The sequence below is a fragment of the Aquarana catesbeiana genome, linkage group LG06, assembly GCF_042186555.1.
Source record: "Aquarana catesbeiana isolate 2022-GZ linkage group LG06, ASM4218655v1, whole genome shotgun sequence".
In the NCBI taxonomy this organism is placed as follows: Eukaryota; Metazoa; Chordata; class Amphibia; order Anura; family Ranidae; genus Aquarana; species Aquarana catesbeiana.
This window is the reverse complement of record NC_133329.1, coordinates 47,341,096-47,363,013: the sequence shown is the minus strand read 5'-3', so window position 1 is coordinate 47,363,013 and position 21,918 is coordinate 47,341,096. Positions and strand designations below refer to the sequence as shown.

Here is a 21,918-nt window from a genome sequence, read left to right as displayed (position 1 = left end):
CATGTAGGAGAGAAATGTCAGAATTGGCCTGGGTGCTCCAGAACGCCTGAAGGTGCTCCCTGCATGTTGGGCCTCTGTATGTGGCCACGCTGTGTAAAAGTCTCACACATGTGGTATCGCCGTACTCGGAAGTAATAGCAGAATGTGTTTTGGGGTGTAATTTGTGGTATGCATATGCTGTGTGTGAGAAATAACCTGCTAATATGACAATTTTGTGAAAAAAAAAAGAAAAAAAAACCTTGATTTTGCAAAGAATTGTGGGAAAAAATAACAACTTCAAAAAAACTCACCATGCATCTTTCTAAATACCTTGGAATGTCTTCTTTCCAAAAAGGGGTCATTTGGGGGGTATTTGTACTTTTCTGGCATGTTAGGGTCTCAAGAAATGAGATAGGCCGTCAGTAATACAGGTGTATACAATTTTCAGATATTGGCACCATAGCTTTTGGACTCTATAACTTTCACAAAAACCAAATAATATCCACCGATTTGGGTTATTTTTACCAAAGATATGTAGCGGTATAAATTTTGGCCAAAATATATGAAGAAAAATTACTAATTTGCAAAATTTTATAACAGAAACAAAGAAAAATGCATTTGTTTACAGATTTTTCGGTCTTTTTTCTTTTATAGCTCAAAAAATAAAGAACCCAGCGGTGAATAAATACCACCAAAAGAAAGCTCTATTTATGTGAAAAAAAGGACAAAAATTTCATATAGATACAGTGTTGCATGACTGAGTAATTGTCATTCAAAATGTGAGAGCACCAAAAGCTGAAAATTGGTCTGGTTATTAAGGGGGTTTAAGTGTCCAGTTGTCAAGTGGTTAAATTTGGTTATGATAGATTTGATGGTGCTCCTAGGGATCATCAAAGATTTGGATATTTTTTATAACCTAACTCTGACTTGTACTTCTCAACAACATTGTCTCTTACTTGTTTGGAGAGTTCCTTGGTCTTCATGGCAGTGTTTTGTTAGTGGTGCCTCTTAGGTGTTGCAGCCTCTGAGGCCTTTCAAAAAGGTGTGTATATGTAATGACAGATCATGTGACACTTAGATTGCACACAGGTGGACATCATTTCACTAACTATGTGACTTCTGAAGGTAATTGGTTGCACCAGAGCTTTTTATGGGCTTCATAACAAAGAGGGTGAATACATATGCATACAATTATCAGTTTTTTGTTTTTGAAAAATAGTTATATGTATATATTTTTCTAATTTTACTTCACCAACTTAGACAATTGTGTTCTGATCCATCACATATAATTCAGATTAAAAAAACATTGAACTAAAGGCTATAATGTAACAAAATAGGTAAAAAGCCAAGGTGGGTGAATACTTTTGCAAGGCACTGTATACCCAACATACTTTGAGAAATAAATTGACCAATAAACAGGGGGAAAACTATAGATCATAATTAATACTTTCCGTATTCTGTGTGATTCTAATAAAGAATATGACAAGAGTAAAGCATCACTTATGACAATCAAGCCCATTATTTGAGTTCATATTTATGCACAAGCTACACATGTCTAGTATATGTGGTAGAATTGTATTAGTAGAATTCTTATGGTGGCTGTACGCCTCATGGAGGGATCACTGTGGTGTCAATACTAGAAGATTCTATCCCACCATTTTCAATTACTGAAGCATATCATCATTTTTTCAGTCAACTATTCTGATTTATTATTTGGACTATCCTAGCACGGCTTCTCCTATATATTCTATTTGTGTGTATCTCACAATAAGCTGCTGCTCTTTTTTTTGTCTTATTTTGTGTTATTTTGTTTTATTTGATCGTTTTGTGATACATTAGCGTGGTTTTAATCCTTATATCTGGTAGAATTTTCTGATTGCCTTATTATGTACATCTTGCATCACCAAAACAGCAAACTAATTTCTGCAAAAGACAACTGGTGTGGTCATTTAACCACTTCAGCCCCGGAATTCAGCCACGAGCATTGGCACCCCCCAGTGCAGCGCACGCGTCTGCTCTCCCCGCTTAAAGGAGCCGACGTACAACTACGACGGTTCGCAGGAACGTGCCGACCTGCCACAGTATAATGACGATGACTGGTCAGCAAATGGTTAAACCAAGTATCAGCTGAGCGTGACTAGATCAAAGTATTGACAACTAGCACATATATGCATTTAAATCTCTTATTTTCCTCCCACTCTCACCCCTAAATTTACTTAATGGTGTAAGTAAGAAGGAGAGAGGAATACAAACTTTGTTCCCCATTTGTTAAATACAATTTAAAATATGCTAAGGATAAAGGATATTTTACTCCTTACCTATAGAAGTGCCTCACTAGACCTGACCATTTCAGTTATTCGAGAATTCAACCAGGATCCTTCATAATCAGTAGGGATGGGCTGTCTGTTCGGGTCGAACATGAGTTCTACTCGAACATTGGCTGTTCGCCCATTCGCCGAATAGCGAACAATTTGGGGTGTTTGCAGCAAATTCGAAAGCCGCGAAACACCCTTTAAAAGTCTATGGAAGAAATCTAAAGTGCTAATTTTAAAGGTTAATATGCAAGTTATTGTTATAAAAAGTGTTTGGGGACCTGGGTCCTGCCCCAGGGGACATGTATCAATGCAAAAAAAAGTTTTTACAACAGGCGTTTTTTCCGGAGCAGTGATTTTAATAATGCTTAAAGTGAAACAATAAAGTGAAATATTCCTTTAAATTTCGTACCTGGGACGTGTCTATAGTATGCCTGTAAAGTGGCGCATGTTTCCCATGTTTAGAACAGCCCGAGAAAAAAATTACATTTCTAAAGGAAAAAAAGTCATTTAAAAGTACTAGCGCTAGTGCCGGCTATAATGAATTGTCGGGTCTCTGCAATATACATAAAAGTCATTGAAAAAAACAGCCTGGGATTCCCCCACAGTGCATTACCAGGCCCTTTGGGTCTGGTATGAATATTAAGGGGAACCCTGAACCAAAATTTAAAGAAAAATGCGTGGGGGTCCCCCTAAATTCCATACCAGGCCCTTCAGGTCTGGTATTGATATTAAGGGGAACCCTGCACCAATTTTTTTTTTAAAAAAGGCGTGGGGGTCCCCCTCAAAATCCATACCAGACCCTTCAGGTCTGGTATGAATTTTAAGGGGAACCCTGCGCCAAAATTTAAAAAAAATGGCGTGGGGGTCCCCCTAAAAATCCATACCAGACCCTTATCCGAGCACACAAACTGGCAGGCTGCAGGAAAAGAAGGGGGATGAGAGAGCGCCCCACCTCCCTCCTGAAACGTACCACATGGCCTCAACATGGGAAGGATGTCCCCATGTTTATGGGGACAAGGGCCTCATCCCCACAACCCTTGCTCATTGGTTGTGGGGGTTTGCGGGCGGGGGGCTTATCGGAATCTGGAAGCTCCCTTTAACAAGGGGGCCCCAAGATCCTGCCCCCCCTGTGTGAAATGGTAATGGGGTACAAATGTATCCCTACCATTTCACAAAAAAGTGTCAAAGATGTTAAAAAAGACAGTAGCCGGTTTTTGACAATTCCTTTATTAATGTCTTCTTCTTTCCCCGCTTCTTCTTCCATCCTCTTCTGGTCTTCATTCGGTTTTCTTCCTCCATCTTGTTCTTCCCCCGGGGTCAGCCATTTACATCACCTCCGATATATAAGAGCTGTCATCTGAACAGAAGCGTCACACAGCGGGAGACTCCCATTGAGGCGTATCGGAGGACGAAGCGGAGAAGAAGAAGCCGGACAAAGATGCCGGACGAGAAGACCAGAGGAAGAAGCGGAGGAAGATAGAGAGAGAAGTGGGGGAAGAACAAGATGGAGTAGGAAGAAGAACACCGAAGGAAGACCAGAAGAAGTTGGAAGAAGAAGCGGAGAAAGAAGAAGATATTAATAAAGGAATTGTCAAAAACCGCAAAAACCGTCTATTGTCTTTTTTTTTTTAATTTTTGACACTTTTTTTGTGAAATGGTAGGGGTACATTTGTACCCCATTACCAATTCACACAGAGGGGGGCGGGATCTGGGGGTCCCCTTGTTAAAGGGGGCTTCCAGATTCCGATAAGCCCCCCACCCGCAGACCCCCACAACCACCGGGCAAGGGTTATGGGGATGAGGCCCTTCTCCCCATCAACATGGGGACAAGGTGCTTTGGGGGGCTACCCACAAGCAGCCTCCCAATTTTGAGGGCATGTGGCCTGGTACGGTTCAGGAGGGGGGCCGCTCTCTGGTCCCCCCTCTTTTTCTGCGGCCTGCCAGGTTGCGTGCTCGGATAAGGGTCTGGTATGGATTTTTGGGGGGACCCCACACCATTTTTTGTTTTATTTTGGCGCGGGGTTCCCCTTAATATCCATACCAGACCTAAAGAGCCTGGTATGGAATTTGGGGGGACCCCCACTCATTTTTTACATTTTGGTTTGGGGTTCCCCTGTGGGGGAATCCCATGCCATTTTTATCAATGAACTTTTAGGCTCCACTCCACTTTTAGGCTGTACATTGGAGCTCAAAAAAGCTGTTTCTGGACGCCAGATTGCTGGCAGTAAACGCTGGTTGAAAAACGCAATTTTATCAGCGTTTTGCATTGCCGTTAATGCACATTCAGCAGCACTAGCTTTTAGCAGCTTTTCTCTGCCTCTATGCAAAATCAAGTCGCACCAGAAGTCGCATCATCATGATCCGACTTGCGGTGCAAATTGTTTGCTGAGGATGAAGGGGAACCCCACCAAAATAAAAAATATTGGTGTGGGGTTCCCCCCTTGGATGATACCAGAACCTTCGGTCTGGTATGGATTTTAAGGGGAACCCTCTTCGTCGAAAAAAGGGGGTGGGGATGAACGAGCACCCCCCCTCCTGAACCATACCAGGCCACATGCCCTCAACATGGGGGGTAGGTGTTTCGGGGCAGGGGGGCCCTGTGCCCCCCACCCCAAAGCACCTTGTCCCCATGTTGATGAGGACAATGGCCTCTTCCCGACAACCCTGGCCTTTAGTTGTCGGGATCTGCGGGCGGGGGGCTTATCGGAATCTGGGAGCCCCTTTAATATGGGGGCCCCCAGATCCTGGCCCCCTCCACCCTATGTGAATGAGTATGGGGTACATCTTACCCCTACCCATTCACCTTGAAAAAAGTGTCAAAAATTAAACACACTACTAATTTATTAGGCAGCTCCGGGGGTCTCTTCTGACTTGGGAGGTCTCTTCCTTCTTCTCTGCGCTCTCTGGCCTCTTCTCCATGCTCTCCGTTTCTCCTCCCGCTCTCCGGTGCCTTCTGCCGGGCTCCTCCGCTATCTTCTGCTCTTTTGCTAGCGTTGGCCCGGTCTTCTCCGTTGTCTTCTTCCCTCTGGTCTTCTTCTGATGTTGACACGACGCTCTCTCCCGCTGTAATGCTGTGTAGACGGTGCGCAACTACTTATACAGGCATGGGGCGTGGTCACCGGGTGATGTCATCTGGTGACCCCGCCCTTATGACGTCACCACCCCATCATGCCCCGGCGGTGATGTCATAAGAGACGGTGTCACCGATTGACATCACCCGGTGACGACGCCCCATGCCTATATAAGTCTTTTTTTCCAGGTGAATGAGTAGGGGTACGATGTACCCCTTACTCATTCACATAGGGTGGGGCCGGGATCTGGGAGCCCCCCTTATTAAAGGGGGCTCCCAGATTCTGATAAGCCCCTCGCCCGCAGACCCAGACCACCAACAGCCAGGGTTGTCGGGAAGAGGCCCTTTTCCTCATCAACATGGGGACAAGGTGCTTTGGGGTGGGGGGGGGGCGCAGCGCCCCCCCCCCCCCGCCTCAAAGCACCTACCTCCCATGTTGAGGGCATGCAGCCTGGTACGGTTCAGGAGGGGGGGCGCTTGCTCGTCCCCACCCTCTTTCCTGACCGGCCGGGCTGCGTGCTCAGATAAAGGTTTGGTATGAATTTTGGGAGGACCCCCACGCCGTTTTTTCGGCAAAGGGGGTTCCCCTTAAAATCCATACCAGACTGAAGGGCCTGGTATTGTCTGAGGGAGGAACCCCACGCCAATAATTTTTTTCATTTTGGCGGGGGTTCCCCTTAATCCTGAGTACAGAAGACGCACCACAAGTCGGATCATGATGATCCGACTTGTGGTGCGACTTCTATTCAAATCAATGGGTTCCCATAGGAAACCATTGATTTTGAACAGAGGCAGAGAAACACCAAACAAAGCTTAATGCTCTTTTTACAGCGTTAACCCTCATTTAACACCTTTTACCGATGTCTGGCGTTTCCAGTACTACTCTTGAACGCGATTTTATGGCGTTCAGAAAACAGCCCATAATCTCCACTTCTGATAAACGTCCAAGTGTGCAGGGACACATAGGATAACATAGAGTGGAGTTTATAGGCTTTTAAAAAAAAACGCCCAAACTCCAAAAAACGGCCGTTTATGAGCTCCAGCGTGCATGGGGCCTTATGTGTATTGCCGGGACCCACAATTCATTGTAGCCGCGAGTAGTTTTAAATGACTTTTTTTCCTGTTAGAAATGTCATTTTGCTGTCAGACTGTTCTAAACACGGGAAACATGCGCCACTTTACAGGCATACTATAGACACCCCCCAGGTACGAAATTTAAAGGAATATTACACTTTTATTGTTTCACTTTAAGCATTATAAAATAATTGCTCCCGAAAAAATGGCCCTTTTTAAAACTTTTTTTGCATTGATACATGTCCCCGGGGGCAGGACCCAGGTCCCCAAACACTTTTTTATGACAATAACTTGCATATTAACCTTTAAAATTAGCACTTTTGATTTCTCCCATAGACTTTTAAAGGGTGTTCTGCGGCTTTCGAATTTGCCACGCACACCCCAAATTGTTCGCTATTCGGCGAACGGGCGAACAGCCAATGTTTGAGTCGAACTCATGTTCGACCCGAACATAAAGCCCATCCCTACTCACCACCCTAACATCCCTGTCCACAGTGTGTTACACCAGCCCAGGGGACCCCTGAGGCACTGCATGTCCAGTGCAGCCCTCATCTGGACACCTATCAATGGGTCAAGATCAGATTGTAGGGTCATAACAACACCATCTATTGGTGTGCTGCGATGAGTAAGTACTAATGTAACAGTGAAGGAGGACTATTTCCCCAAGGCTATACCATCCATCCAGTCCACTACTTATAAACATACAGACCAGACACAGTTCCATAGGGCTCTGAGGAAGAGGAAAAATCCTCGAAATGCGTCAACCGAACACTCCACCTCACCATCCCATAAGATATGGGTTTTGTTTTATGACCTCTTAGAGGAATTATGTGATGTTATTCAAGTTACTAAATGTGAGTACTCCACCTACTTCTGTTTTTTAATAAAACTTTTTACCAAGGATAATGTACCAGGCCACGTGCCTTTCTCTTTCTTTCCTTACTTTAGTTCTTTGAACTCTCTCTAGTTGGATGAGGCAGCGGGGTGTGCAATATCCAACCATTAAGCACCCTATGGAAATACAACACATTGGTATCTAGGCCTCCGCATAGCGCAGGAGGGATTTTTCAGTTGATGTTGGATTATATCACATGGTGGGCACTGCACTTCACATGGTGGGCAAAAAACATTACATGGTGGTCACTGCACTGCACATGGGGGGCACAATACATCCCATGGTGGCCACTTTGCTGCACATGGAGATCACTGCACTGCACATGGTGGGCACAATACATCAAATGGTGGTTACTGCACTGGCGATGGTGGGCACAATACATCACATGGTGGTCACTTCACTGCACATGGTGGTCACTGCACATGGTGGGCACACTACATCACATGATGGTCACTGCACTGCACATGGTGGGCACAATACATCACATGTTGGTCACTGCACTGCACATAGTGGGCACAATACAAAACATGGTGGGCACAATACATTACATGGTGGTCACTCCACTGCACATGATGGGCACAATACATCACATGATGGTCACTGCACTGCACATGGTGGTCACTGCACTGCACATGGTGGGCACAATACAGCACATGATGGTCACTGTACTGCACATGGTGGTCACTGAACTGCACATGGTGGTCACTGCACTGCATTGCACATGGGCTGAGCAGCACAGTACAATAATTTGACCCCCAAAGGTCCAAAGGTCAGTTTCTGTAAAATTCTCCCTTTTTACTGACCTAACTTTAGCAGCATGAGAGATTCCTTCCTCCCAGGCTCCTGCTCCATAGAATGACATCAGCCCCCACACAACTGCCTGAAGCTCCCAGAGACTAAGAGGATCCGTGTGTGCAGATCTTGTGATAAGAGCCGGGCAGCACTGACAGCTTCAGCTCCCCCCTCTGGCTCAGCTCGCTGTGCCTTTGCTGCACTCTGTATACCCGCTTCCAGGGGGGCACTTGACCCCCCTTGCCCCCCTTGCAGGCACCCATGGATGACTGGCAAATAATAATTTGCACAAACATAGGACTAAATCGCAAAAAAAAAAAATTTTTGGTTGCTCCATTGTCAGTCAATGGGGGAGGGGAGTGTTAAACTAGCAGGTTTAGATGGAATGGACTAACAAATTAAGGCTTGTTTGGACTTGCAGTTTGGGGGGATGTCAAAAATGCATGGTTGAGCTGTGTTTTTGCCACTACCCAGATGCCCTCCCCCATGCTGCAATGGGCAGAGGATGGGGATTTTTACATGCTGTGGCCACAATGCTTTGCACCTGCGGCAATGTTCACGCACTATATAGCGGAAAGTCTGCCAAACGCTGCACTTTCAAGTAAATAGGGAAGCGTCACAAATGCTCCGCAACTGCGTGTAATGCATGCAGGTGAAGCACGTTTGTCAGCAAAAATGGGGTCAAAACAGGTGGTGATGAGGTGTCGCATCACTTCCTCACCGCCTGTCAGTAGCCTCTGGAGCCTCCAAGAGCATTTCTAAACCTACCTTAAAATTGAACTCCATCTAACCCTTTATAAGCAGGTACAGCAACAGTTTTTTTTTCCTTTTGGGATAACGATTTTACATATACAATAGATAAATACTGAACATTGTAAGCACCCCTGCCAGTGGTAAATGGTTTGTCTCAACCCTTTAACTGCTACTTTGTCTGGACAGCTTGGTCTGTCAAAGGAAATAAAAATCTCTAATTTGTATTTTTTTTTTGGGGGTGGGGTGGGGGGTGGGGGGTGGAGATACTGTTTTAATGAGATAGATCTTTTGAATCTAGGTGTTGCTGAAAAGTCACTCGGCATTCCAATGTGGTAATGTGTCTTTATGCAAACTTTTAAAGCTTCTACAGACATGAAAGATATGCTGCCGCACAGTATGGGTCCCACAGGTGCAACACCGAATGATAATTCTGTATCAAGCTCTGGAATCCCAGCAAAGAAAATGATAAGACGAGATGGAGATGTTCCAGGAAAGTTGCATAACACTGGACCAAATGTGAATACAAAGACCAGACTAATCCAGAAAATAAAAAGTCAAGGTAACAGATAAATATTGGCAGAGCTTTTTTTCTCAGAAAATAGGTGCAGGTACTCTTCCCTTCTGAACCACCCCTTGTCTCTGCCCCTTTCCTACCTCTAAGCACCGTTCCTTTGTCCCACCCTCTACCCACCTCTCAGTACTAACCCATACAGAACCAAGTATCATTTTGTTAGGCAATTTGTATGGAATTTGTTAACCACTTCAGCCCCGGAAGGATTTACCCCCTTCCTGACCAGAGCACTTTTTACAATTTGGCACTGCGTCGCTTTAACTGCTAATTGCGCGGTCATGCAATGCTCTACCCAAACGAAATTTGCGTCCTTTTCTTCCCACAAATAGAGCTTTCTTTTGATGATATTTGATCACCTCTGCCGTTTTTATTTTTTGCACTATAAACAGAAAAAGACTGAAAATTTTGAAAAAAAATGATATTTTCTACTTTTTGTTATAAAAAAAATCCAATAAACTAAATTTTAGTCATACATTTAGGCCAAAATGTATTCGGCCACATGTCTTTGGTAAAAAAAATGTAACTAAGCGTATATTTATTGGTTTGCGCAAAAGTTATAGCGTCTACAAACTAGGGTACATTTTCTGGAATTTACACAGCTTTTAGTTTCTGACTGCCTATGTCATTTCTTGAGGTGCTAAAATGGCAGGGCAGTACAAAACCCCCCCAAATGACCCCATTTTGGAAAGTAGACACCCCAAGGAAATTGCTGAGAGGCATGTTGAGCCCATTGAATATTTATTTTTTTTGTCCCAAGTGATTGAATAATGACAAAAAAAAGAAAAAAAAAAAATTACAAAAAGTTGTCACTAAATGATATATTGCTCACACAGGCCATGGGCATATGTGGAATTGCACCCCAAAATACATTTAGCTACTTCTCCTGAGTACGGGGATACCACATGTGTGGCACTTTTTGGGAGCCTAGCCGCGTACGGGGCCCCGAAAACCCAGCACCACCTTCAGGATTTCTAAGGGCATACATTTTTGATTTTACTCCTCACTACCTATCACAGTTTTGAAGGCCATAAAATGCCAATATGGCACAAACCCCCCCCCAAATGACTCCATTTTGAAAAGTAGACACCCCAAGCTATTTGCTGAGAGGCATGGTGAGTATTTTGCAGCTCTCATTTGTTTTTGAAAATGAAGAAAGACCAGAAAAAAAATTTTTTTTTTTCTTTTTTCAATTTTCAAAACTTTGTGACAAAAAGTGAGGTCTGCAAAATACTCACTATACCTCTCAGCAAATAGCTTGGGGTGTCTACTTTCCAAAATGGGGTCATTTGGGGGGGTTTGTGCCACCTGGGCATTCCATGGCCTCCGAAACTGTGATAGGTAGTGAGGAGTGAAATCAAAAATTTACGGCCTTAGAAAGCCTGAAGGCGGTGCTTGGTTTTCGGGGTCCCGTGCGCGGCTAGGCTCCCAAAAAGTCCCACACATGTGGTATCCCCGTACTCAGGAGAAGCAGCAGAATGTATTTTGGGGTGTAATTTCACATATTCCCATGGCATGTTTGAGCAATATATCATTTAGTGACAACTTTGTGCAAAAAAAAAAAAAAAAATTGTCTCTTTCCCGCAACTTGTGTCACAATATAAAATATTCCATGGACTCGACATGCCTCTCAGCAAATAGCTTGGGGTGTCTACTTTCCAAAATGGGGTCATTTGGGGGGGGTTTGAACTGTCCTGGCATTTTATGCACAACATTTAGAAGCTTATGTCACACATCACCAGCTCTTCTAACCACTTGAAGACAAAGCCCTTTCTGACACTTATTGTTTACATGAAAAAATTATTTTTTTTTGCAAGAAAATTACTTTGAACCCCCAAACATTATATATTATTTTAAAGCAATTGCCCTACAGATTAAAATGGTGGGTGTTTCATTTTTTTTTCACACAGTATTTGCGCAGCGATTTTCAAACGCATTTTTTGGGGAAAAAACACACTTTTTTAAATTTTAATGCACTAAAACACACTATATTGCCCAAATGTTTGATGAAATAAAAAAGATGATCTTAGGCCGAGTACATGGATACCAAACATGACATGCTTTAAAATTGCGCACAAACGTGCAGTGGCAACAAAATTACTACATTTTTAAAAGCCTTTAAAAGCCTTTACAGGTTACCACTTTAGATTTACAGAGGAGGTCTACTGCTAAAATTACTGCCCTCGATCTGACCTTCGCGGTGATACCTCACATGCATGGTGCAATTGCTGTTTACGTTTGACGCCAGACCGCCGCTTGCGTTCGCCTTAGCGCGAGAGCAGGGGGCGACAGGGGTGCTTTTTTTTTTATTTATTTTTTTCTTTATTTTTTTTTGCTTTTTTATCTTATTTTTAAACTGTTCCTTTCATTTTTTTTCTTTTAAATCATTTTTATTGTTATCTCAGGGAATGTAAATATCCCTTATGATAGCAATAGGTAGTGACAGGTACTCTTTTTTGAAAAAATTGGGGTCTATTAGACCCTAGATCTCTCCTCTGCCCTCAAAGCATCTGACCACACCAAGATCGGTGTGATAAAATGCTTCCCCAATTTCCCAATGGCGCTATTTACATCCGGCGAAATCTAAGTCATAAAATGCTCGTAGCTTCCGGTTTCTTAGGCCATAGAGATGTTTGGAGCCACTCTGGTCTCTGATCAGCTCTATGGTCAGCTGGCTGAATCACCGGCTGCATTATCAGGTTCCCTGTTGAGACAGGAGAGCCAGAGAAAAACACGGAAGACGGTGGGGGGGGGGCATTCCCTCCCACTGCTTGTAAAAGCAGTCTAGAGGCTAATTAGCCGCTAGGATTGCTTTTACATGAAAGCCGACCGCTGGCTAAAAAGAATGATACCAAGATGATACCTAAACCTGCAGGCATCATTCTGGTATAACCACTCAAAGTCGTGAATGGCGTACCTGAAGACAAAAAAATGGTTAACAATAAAGCACAGTAAACGGTAAAGTATAAATAATTACATACCTGAAAAGCAAACATGATAAAACATAATAACAATAAAACATTGCAGAATAGAATACAGTAAAAAAGAGCAGAACAATAGAGAGAGAATAGAGAGAGAGAGAACAATAAAACGACAACTATTTTTTTTAATTTTTGTTTGTGTTTTTTTTTTTTTTTACACTTTTTTTTTGTAACTGTAACTTTTATAACTGTAACCGGTTCCAGGTTCGGGTCTCTCAAAATGCGATGGCATCTTGGGAGACCCTGTGAAAGTGTGCCTAGTCTGTGCAATGCTGTACGCTACGCTAATACTCAACTAGTGCATGGTAGCGTTCAAAACATTCACCAAGTGTTACTGCAGTGCTGGTTTGACTACGACCGGGGTGTACTACGCCGCTGGTGCTTGCCAGTTCACCAAAACGCTACAAAGAAAAGTGTCAGTGATCGATCGATACTGCACTTGGGTGGGCTGGACTGGGCCGGGCGGAGGGGAAAAACGCAGGTGCTAGCAGGTATCTGGGCTGATCCCGCTAACACTGCGTTTTTGGGAACCGTAAACTGCTGGGGACGCTAGTATAGATCTGATCGGATCAGATATTGATGCGTTCAGATACTATACCACTAAGGGAGGTGTACGGTGCGTGTACGGTGCGTGCGTGGGTGTTCGCGGTACTGGCGCTAATCTGACGCTGCCTAGGGCGACGCATATCACCGCCGGGCGATGAGGGGGCTAAACCTTTATTCGGTAATAAATGGCGGGTGCCCTGACACTATAAAAAATAAACGAACTAACCAGCGTCACCCGTAACGGTTATACGGTGATCAGTGGTGAAAGGGTTAACTAGGGGCCATCAAGGGGTTAAAACATTTATTAGATAGTATATGGGGGTCCCTGACACTATAAAACACTGACGGCGAACCTAAATATTTACGTCCCTAACTAGCGTCACCAGCGACACTAATACAGCGATCAGAAAAATGATCGCTTAGCGACACTGGCGACAGGGGGTGATCAAGGGGTTAAAACTTTATTAGGGGGGTAAGGGGGGTACCCTAGACCTACAGGGGGGTAATACTAACTGTCCCACCACTGCTAACTGTCACAAACTGACACTATGCAGTAATCAAGAAAAAAAAAAAAAAAAAAAAAAAAAACCTGCTTGGTGTCAGTTTGTGACAGGGGGGGGGTGATTGGGGGGGGGATCGGGGGGCAATCGGGGGGGGGATCGGGGTGTAATGTGTGCCTGGCATGTTCTACTGTGTTGTGTGTGAGTGTTGTGCACTTACATGACATCTCTCCTCGGCGCTGGAACGGAAACTGCCAGACCGAGGAGAGATGACATCACATCCTCTGCCTCTGTGTACTATACAGAGGTAGGGGATGTTTCTCATTGGCTGGGAGCGATCGCGAGGGGGGGGCCACGATCGGATGGCCTCCCCCTCGTCTGTCATCGCTCCCAACCAAATGCCGACCGCAGCTGGCACCGGGGGGGGGTCCGATCGGACCCCCCACCCGCGGGAAGGCAATCACGTTTCAGGTACGTGATTTTGCCTGCCCGTGCCGCTCTGCTCACGTATATAGGCGTGAGGAGGTCGGCAAGTGGTTAATGATACCAAGAAAGGCAGTAAAATGTATCCCCTGCAGCCTGCAACAATAGACTTCCCCAGCAATAATAGATGCCCTGCAGCAAAATACCCCCCAGCAACAATAGATCCACCTGAGCAACAAAAGACCCCTGCCAGCAATTTCGATCTCTCAACAGCCAGAATCAATAGAGTCTCCGGAACACAGCAACAATAGACCTCTCCCTAAACTGTAGTCCCCCTAACCACGATTGCCCCCAGCAACAATAGACCTTCCCACCAACAATAGACCTACCAGAGCATCAAAAGACCGCTGCTAACAATTTAGCTCTCCCAGTAGTCAGCATCAATAGAGACTCCAGCACACAGCAACTATAGACCTCTCCCTCAACAGTAATTCCCACCAGCAACCATAGACCTCCCCAGCAACAATAAATCCACCTGAGCAACAAGAGACCCCCTGTTAGCAACTTAGATCTCCCAGCAGCCAGCACCACTAGACCCTCCAGCATCCAACAACAATATACCCTTCCTTCAAAAGTAGATCCCTGGTATTACATGATGATGAAATTCCATTGATCTGTTGATCTGTGCAATTTTTAGTTGTACAGTACAGGACCAAGCTCGTTAATCATTACCACATGGTTATATTTAGCTATCTTCAGGTGATTGGACAGCAGTGGTGGCCCGTCTATAGGGGGCGCCAGGTGCCGACCCCCTCCTGTAGTCACAAAAAAAAAAAATTTAAAACGGCCCCTTTAAGAAATAATAAAAAACAATCCTTTAACAAACCTTCCCATAGTGCACTGTTGCGCCGGATGCAGTGCACTATGGGAAGCGCCACGTCAATGCAATCACGAGATTGCAGACATGGTGATTCATTTGCAGGCCTTTAACCCGCCCTGCGGCGCAATACAGAATGCCGAGTAGCTTCCGCCCATAAAATCACTGTGATTCTATGGGCGGGAGCATTGTTGTTAAAGGTCACTTCCGGGTTTTCTGAAACTGACGAAAGCCGGAAGTGACGTCGTCACGTCGGCAGCTCCGTTCTTCGGAGCTGCTGTAAGGTGAGAGACTGCACGGAATGACCATGCATCTCAGTGCTGCCTTAAACGTACCCATCTTCCAACTAGCCTCATGAAAAGATAGAATAAGGGACAAGGACACCTACTGGGGCCTCACGTAGGTATCAATTAGAAACCTTTGCCTATCACACATGGCTAGTCAGGACATAAAAGGAAAGGAGAAAAAAAAAACCTTTAAGTTTCTGTTGAAATGTAAATACGGTCGTGCTTGGAATGTTACTTAAAATATGCATTAGATTGCCAAATGAATATTATAGGAAGTATTTCAATCCGTGCAAGGCTATTATTTCCAGCCATGTGGTTCTATAGGTCAAATACATTTCTATATTTTAATCACAGAGATATGAGTGCCGTCTTGAGCTCTGTTCTTGCTGAGAGACTGTGGGCGGGTGTCAAGGTTTATTTGTATGAAGCACGCGTGGGAACGGTATAGTAAGTCATGGGTGACTTACAGAGAACAAAATCGGTATTCTGTAATAATTCAATGAAAACGTAGTGAAGACAAGAGTAAGGATGATTTTGTGTTAAACCTGTAAGCCTAACTGGGAAGTCCTGTGCATTGATGTCTAGAAGAATACTAGACACGGAAATGGGAAAGAGGGGTGTATGTGGTCTGATGAACCCTCTTTACACTTTTTGCCCAAAGGTGAAGGGCGGACAATAGACTACTAGCACCGGGGCAGCTGGGCTTGGGAGTCGGGCTGAGTGGGCACCAGTTCTACTTTTGCCTTCCAGCTGGACTGTAGGGTGTCACCTGTCCTGAACCTCCCTGAGTGTATGGAAATGCCCTTTGCCGAATTTCGGCGGCTCCATCTCCATGGTCAACCCACAGCCCAGTCAGAACTCCGTGACTGGAAGCTGGATGGGTGTACAGTGAACTGTGCTGCCTGTGGAGCTGCCTGTGCTGATCCTGCAGTGTCACAATATCTCACTCCTGTGACTGAGATTTTGGATACAGTAGGATTCAGAGTGAACAGCACAGGCCCCCAGGATGCTGAAGACCCCTTGTAGTGACCAATCCCTGCTGTGCCCACACTAGCAGCCCCACCCCCTGATGTACACACACAGCATGGTGCTAGATAAGTGTGTATGTAAAGCTGCAGCTACCCCAAAGCACCCTCCCAATGTTGAGGGCACGTGGCCTGGTACAGTTGAGGGGGGGCCTGCCAGGTTGCGTGCTCGGATAAGGGTCTGGTATGGATTTTTTGGGGGGACCCCACACCATTTTTTTTTATTTTGGCGCGGGGTTCCCCTTAAAATCCATACCAGACCTGAATGGTGATTCAGGTTTGGTATGGAGTCCATACCGGACTCATCATGATCCGACTTGCGGTGCGAATTGTTTGCTGAGTATGAAGGGGAACCCTGCCAAAATAAAAAAACTGGTGTGGGGTTTCCCCCCCTCAGACGATACCAGACCTTTCGGTCTGGTATGGATTTTAAGGGGAACCGTCTTCGCCGAAAAAATCCATACCAGACCCTTATCCGAGCATGCAGCCTTGCCGGTCAGGAAAGGGGGTGGGGATGAGCGAGCACCCCCCCTCCTGAACCGTACCAGGCCACATGCCCTCAACATGGGGGGTAGGTGTTTCGGGGCAGGGGGGCCCTGCGCCCCCCCACCCCAAAGCACCTTGTCCCCATGTTGATGAGGACAAGGGCCTCTTCCCGACAACCCTGGCCTTTGGTTGTCGGGGTCTGCGGGCGGGGTGCTTATCGGAATCTGGGAGCCCCTTTAATAAGGGGGCCCCCAGATTCTTGCCCTCCACCCTATGTGAATGAGTATGGGTACATCTTACCCCTACCCATTCACCTTGCAAAAAAGTGACAAAAATAAAACATACTACATAGGTTTTTAAAGTAATTTATTAGGCAGCTCCGGGGGTCTCTTCCGACTTGGGAGGTCTCTTCCTTCTTCTTCACACTCTCCGGCCTCTTCTCCACGCTCTCCGGTTCTCCTCCCACTCTCTGGTGCCTTCTGCCGGGCTCCTCCGCTATCTTCTGCTCTTTTGCCTGCTCTTTTGCTAGCGTTGGCCCTGTCTTCTCCGTCGTCTTCTTCCCTCCGGTCTTCTTCTGATGTTGACACGACGCTCTCTCCCGCTGTAATGCTGTGTACGCAGTGCGCAACTACTTATACAGGCATGGGGCGTGGTCACCGAGTGACGTCATCTGCTGACCCCGCCCTTATGGCGTCACCACCCCATCATGCCCCGGCGGTGACGTCATAAGGGGCGGGGACACCGGATGACATCACCCGCTGACCACGCCCCATGCCTATATAAGTCTTTTTTTCCAGGTGAATGGGTAGGGGTACGATGTACCCCATACTCATTCACATAGGGTGGGGGGCCGGGATCTGGGAGCCCCCCTTATTAAAGGGGGCTCCCAGATTCTGATAAGCCCCTCGCCCGCAGACCCAGACAACCAACGGCCAGGGTTGTTGGAAAGAGGCCCTTGTCCTCATCAACATGGGGACAAGGTGCTTTGGGGTGGGGGGCGCAGCACCCACCTGCCTCAAAGCACCTACCCCCCATGTTGAGGGCATGCGGCCTGGTACGGTTCAGGAGGGGGGGCGCTTGCTCATCCCCACCCTCTTTCCTGACCAACCAGGCTGCGTGCTCAGATAAAGGTTTGGTATGAATTTTGGGAGGACCCCCACGCCGTTTTTTCGGCGAATGGGGTTCCCTTTAAAATCCATACCAGACTGAAGGGCCTGGTATTGTCTGAGGGGGGAACCCCACGCCAATTATTTTTTTCATTTTGGCGGGGGTTCCCCTTAATCCTCAGCACAGAAGATGCAGCACAAGTCGGATCATGATGATCCGACTTGTGGTGTGACTTCTATTCAAATCAATGGGCTCCCATAGGGAACCATTGATTTTAAATAGAGCCAGAGAAACGCCGAACAAAGCTTAACGCTCTTTTTACAGCATTAACCCTCGTTTAACACCTTTTATCGGTGTCTGGCGTTTCAAGTACTACTCTTGAAAGCAATTTTATGGCGTTCAGAAAACAGCCCATAAACTCCACTGTTGATAAACGTCCAAGTGTGCATGGACACATAGGATAGCATAGAGTTGAGTTTATGGGCTTTTAAAAAAAAATGCCCAAACTCCAAAAAACGGCCGTTTATGAGCTCCAGTGTGCATGGGGCCTTATGTGTATTGCCGGGACCGACAATTCATTATAGCTGCGAGTAGTTTTAAATTACTTTTTTTCCTTTAGAAATGTAATTTTGCTGTCAGACTGTTCTAAACACGGGAAACATGAGCCACTTTACAGGCATACTATAGACATCCCCCCGGTACGAAATTTAAAGGAATATTACACTTTTATTGTTTCACTTTAAGCATTATTCAAATCACTGCTCCCGAAAAAACGGCCCTTATTAAAACTTTTTTTGCATTGATCCATGTCCCCTGGGGCAGTACCCAGGTCCCCAAACACTTTTTATGACAATAACTTGCATATTAACCTTTAAAATTAGCACTTTTGATTTCTCCCATAGACTTTTAAAGGGTGTTCTGTGGCTTTTGAATTTGCCGCGAACACCCCAAATTGTTCGCTATTCAGCAAACAGGCGAACAGCCAATGTTTGACCCAAACATAAAGCCCATCTCTAATCACCATCCTAACATCCCTGTCCACAGCGTGTTACACCAGCCCAGGGGACCCCGAGGCACTGCATATCCAGTGCAGCCCTCATCTGGACACCTATCAATGGGTCAAGATCAGGTTGAAGGGTCATAACAACACCATCTGTTGGTGTGCTGCAATGAGTAAGGACTATTGTAACAGTGAAGGAGGACTATTCCCCCAAGGCTATACCATCCATCCAGTCCACTACTTATAAACATACAGACCAGACTCGGTTCCATAAGGCTCTGAGGAAGAGGAAAAATCCTCGAAATGCGTCAGCCGAACACTCCACCTCACCATCCCATAAGACATGGGTTTTGTTTTATGACCTCTTAGAGGAATTATGTGATGTTATTCAAGTTACTAAATGTGAGTATTTCACCTACTTCTGTTTTTTAATAAAATGTTTCACCAAGGATAATGTACCAGGCCACGTGCCTTTCTCTTTCTTTCCTTGCTTTAGTTCTTTGAACTCTCTCTAGTTGGCTGAGGCAGTTGGGTGTGCAATATCCATCCATTAAGCACCCTACGGAAATACAACACATTGGTATCTAGGCCTCTGCATAGCGCATTAGAGATTTTTCAGTTGATGTTGGACTATATCACATGGTGGGCACTGCACTTCACATGGCGGGCACAATACATTACATGGTGGTCACTGCACTGCAAATGGTGGGCACAATACATCCCATGGTGGCCACTTCACTGCACATGGAGGTCACTGCACTGCACATGGTGGGCACAATACATCACATGGTGGTCACTGCACTGCAGATGGTGGGCACAATACATCACATGGTGGTCACTTCACTGCACATGGTGGTCGCTGCACATGGTGGGCACACTACATCACATGATGGTCACTGCACTGCACATGGTGGGCACAATACATCACATGTTGGTCACTGCACTGCACATGATGGGCACAATACATCCCATGGTGGTCACTTCACTGCATTGCACATGGTGGGCACAATACATCACATGGTGGTCACTGCACTGCACATGGTGGGCACAATACATCACATGGTGGTCACTGCACTGCACATGGTGGGCACAATACTTTACATGGTGGTCACTTCACTGCACATGGTGGTCACTGCACTGCACATGGTGGTCACTGCACTGAACATGGTGGGCACAATACAGAACATTATGGTCACTGTACTGCACATGGTGGTCACTGCACTGCACATGGTGGTCACTGCACTGTATTGCACATGGGCTGAGCAGCACATTACAATAATTTGACCCCCAAAGGTCCAAAGGTCAGTTTCTGTAAAATTCTCCCTGTTTACTGACCTAACTTTAGCAGCATGAGAGATTCCTTCCTCCCAGGCTCCTGCTCCATAGAATGACATCAGCCCCCACACAGCTGCCTGAAGCTCCCAGAGACTAAGAGGATCTGTGTGTGCAAATCTTGTGATAAGAGCCGGGCAGCACTGACAGCTTCAGCTCCCCCCTCTGGCTCAGCTCGCTGTGCCTTTGCTGCACTCTGTATACCCGCTTCCAGGGGGGCACTTGACCCCCCTTGCCCCCCCTTGCAGACGCCCTTGGATGACTGGCAAATAATAATTTACACAAACATAGGACTAAAGTGCAATAAAAAAAATTTTTTTTGGTTGCTCCATTGTCAGTCAATTGGGGAGGGGAGTGTTAAACTAGCAGGTTTAGATGGAATGGACTAACAAATTAAGGCTTGTTTAGACTTGCAGTTAGGGGGGATGTAAAAAATGCATGGTTGAGCTGTGTTTTTGCCACTACCCAGATGCCCTCCCCCATGCTGCAATGGGCAGCGGATGGGATTTTTACATGCTGTGGCCACAATGCTTTGCACCTGCGGCAATGTTCATGCACTATATAGCGGAAAGCCTGCCAAACGCTGCACTTTCAATTAAATAGGGAAGCGTCACAAATGCTCCGCAACTGCGTGTAATGCATGCAGGTGAAGCACGTTTGTCAGCAAAAATGGGGTCAAAACAGGTGGTGATGAGGTGTCGCATCACTTCCTCACCGCCTGTCAGTAGCCTCTGGAGCCTCCAAGAGCATTTCTAAACCTACCCTAAAATTGAACTCCATCTAACCCTTTATAAGCAGTTACAGCACCAGTTTTTTTTCCTTTTGGGATAATGATTTTACATATACAATAAATAAATACTGAATATTGTAAGCACCCCTGCCAGTGGTAAATGGTTTGTCTCAACCCTTTAACTGCTACTTTGTCTGGACAGCTTGGTCTGTCAAAGGAAATGAAAATCTCTAATTTGTATTTTTGGGGGGGTACTGTTTTAATGAGATCTTTTGAATCTAGATGTTGCTGAAAAGTCACTCGGCATTCCAATGTGGTAATGTGTCTTTATGCAAATTTTTAAAGCTTCTACAGACATGAAAGATATGCTGCCGCACAGTATGGGTCCCACAGGTGCAACACCGAATGATAATTCTGTATCAAGCTCTGGAATCCCAGCAAAGAAAATGATAAGACGAGATGGAGATGTTCCAGGAAAGTTACATAACACTGGACCAAATGTGAATACAAATACCAGACTAATCCAGAAGCAACCAAGTCAAGGTAACAGATAAATATTGGCAGGGCTTTTTTTCTTAGAAAATAGGTGCAGGTACTCCTCCCTTCTGAACCACCCCTTGTCTCTGCCGCTTTCCCACCTCTAAGCACCGTTCCTTTGTCCCACCCTCTACCCACCTCTCAGTACTAACCCATACAGAACCAAGTATCATTTTGTGAGGCAATTTGTATGAAATTTGTTAATGATACCAAGAAAGGCAGTAAAATGTATCCCCTGCAGCCAGCAACAATAGACTTCCCCAGCTATAATAGATGCCCTGCAGCAAAATACCCCCCAGCAACAATAGATCCACCTGAGCGACAAAAGACCCCTGCCAGCAATTTCGATCTCCCAACAGCCAGCATCAATAGAGTCTCCGGCACACAGCAACAATAGACCTCACCCTAAACAGTAGTCCCCCCTAGCCACGATTGCCCCCAGCAACAATAGACCTTCCCACCAACAGTAGACCTACCAAAGCAACAAAAGACCGCTGCTAACAATTTAGCTCTCCCAGTAGTCAGCATCAATAGAGACTCCAGCACACAGCAACTATAGACCTCTCCCTCAACAGTAATTCCCACCAGCAACCATAGACCTCCCCAGCAACAATAGATCCACCTGAGCAACAAGAGACCCC

At 45.7% G+C, this 21,918-nt stretch overlaps 1 protein-coding gene across 1 annotated transcript in view; it reads left to right on the top strand.

Annotated features, from left to right (window-relative positions):
• LOC141148373 (uncharacterized) overlaps positions 1-21,918 on the top strand; it is a 397,492-nt gene that overhangs the window by 263,386 nt on the left and 112,188 nt on the right. The window contains exons 8-9 of the mRNA XM_073635792.1: positions 9,240-9,437; positions 21,086-21,283. Coding sequence (XP_073491893.1) covers positions 9,240-9,437; positions 21,086-21,283 — 396 coding nt within the window. The remainder of the gene's footprint in view (positions 1-9,239; positions 9,438-21,085; positions 21,284-21,918) is intronic.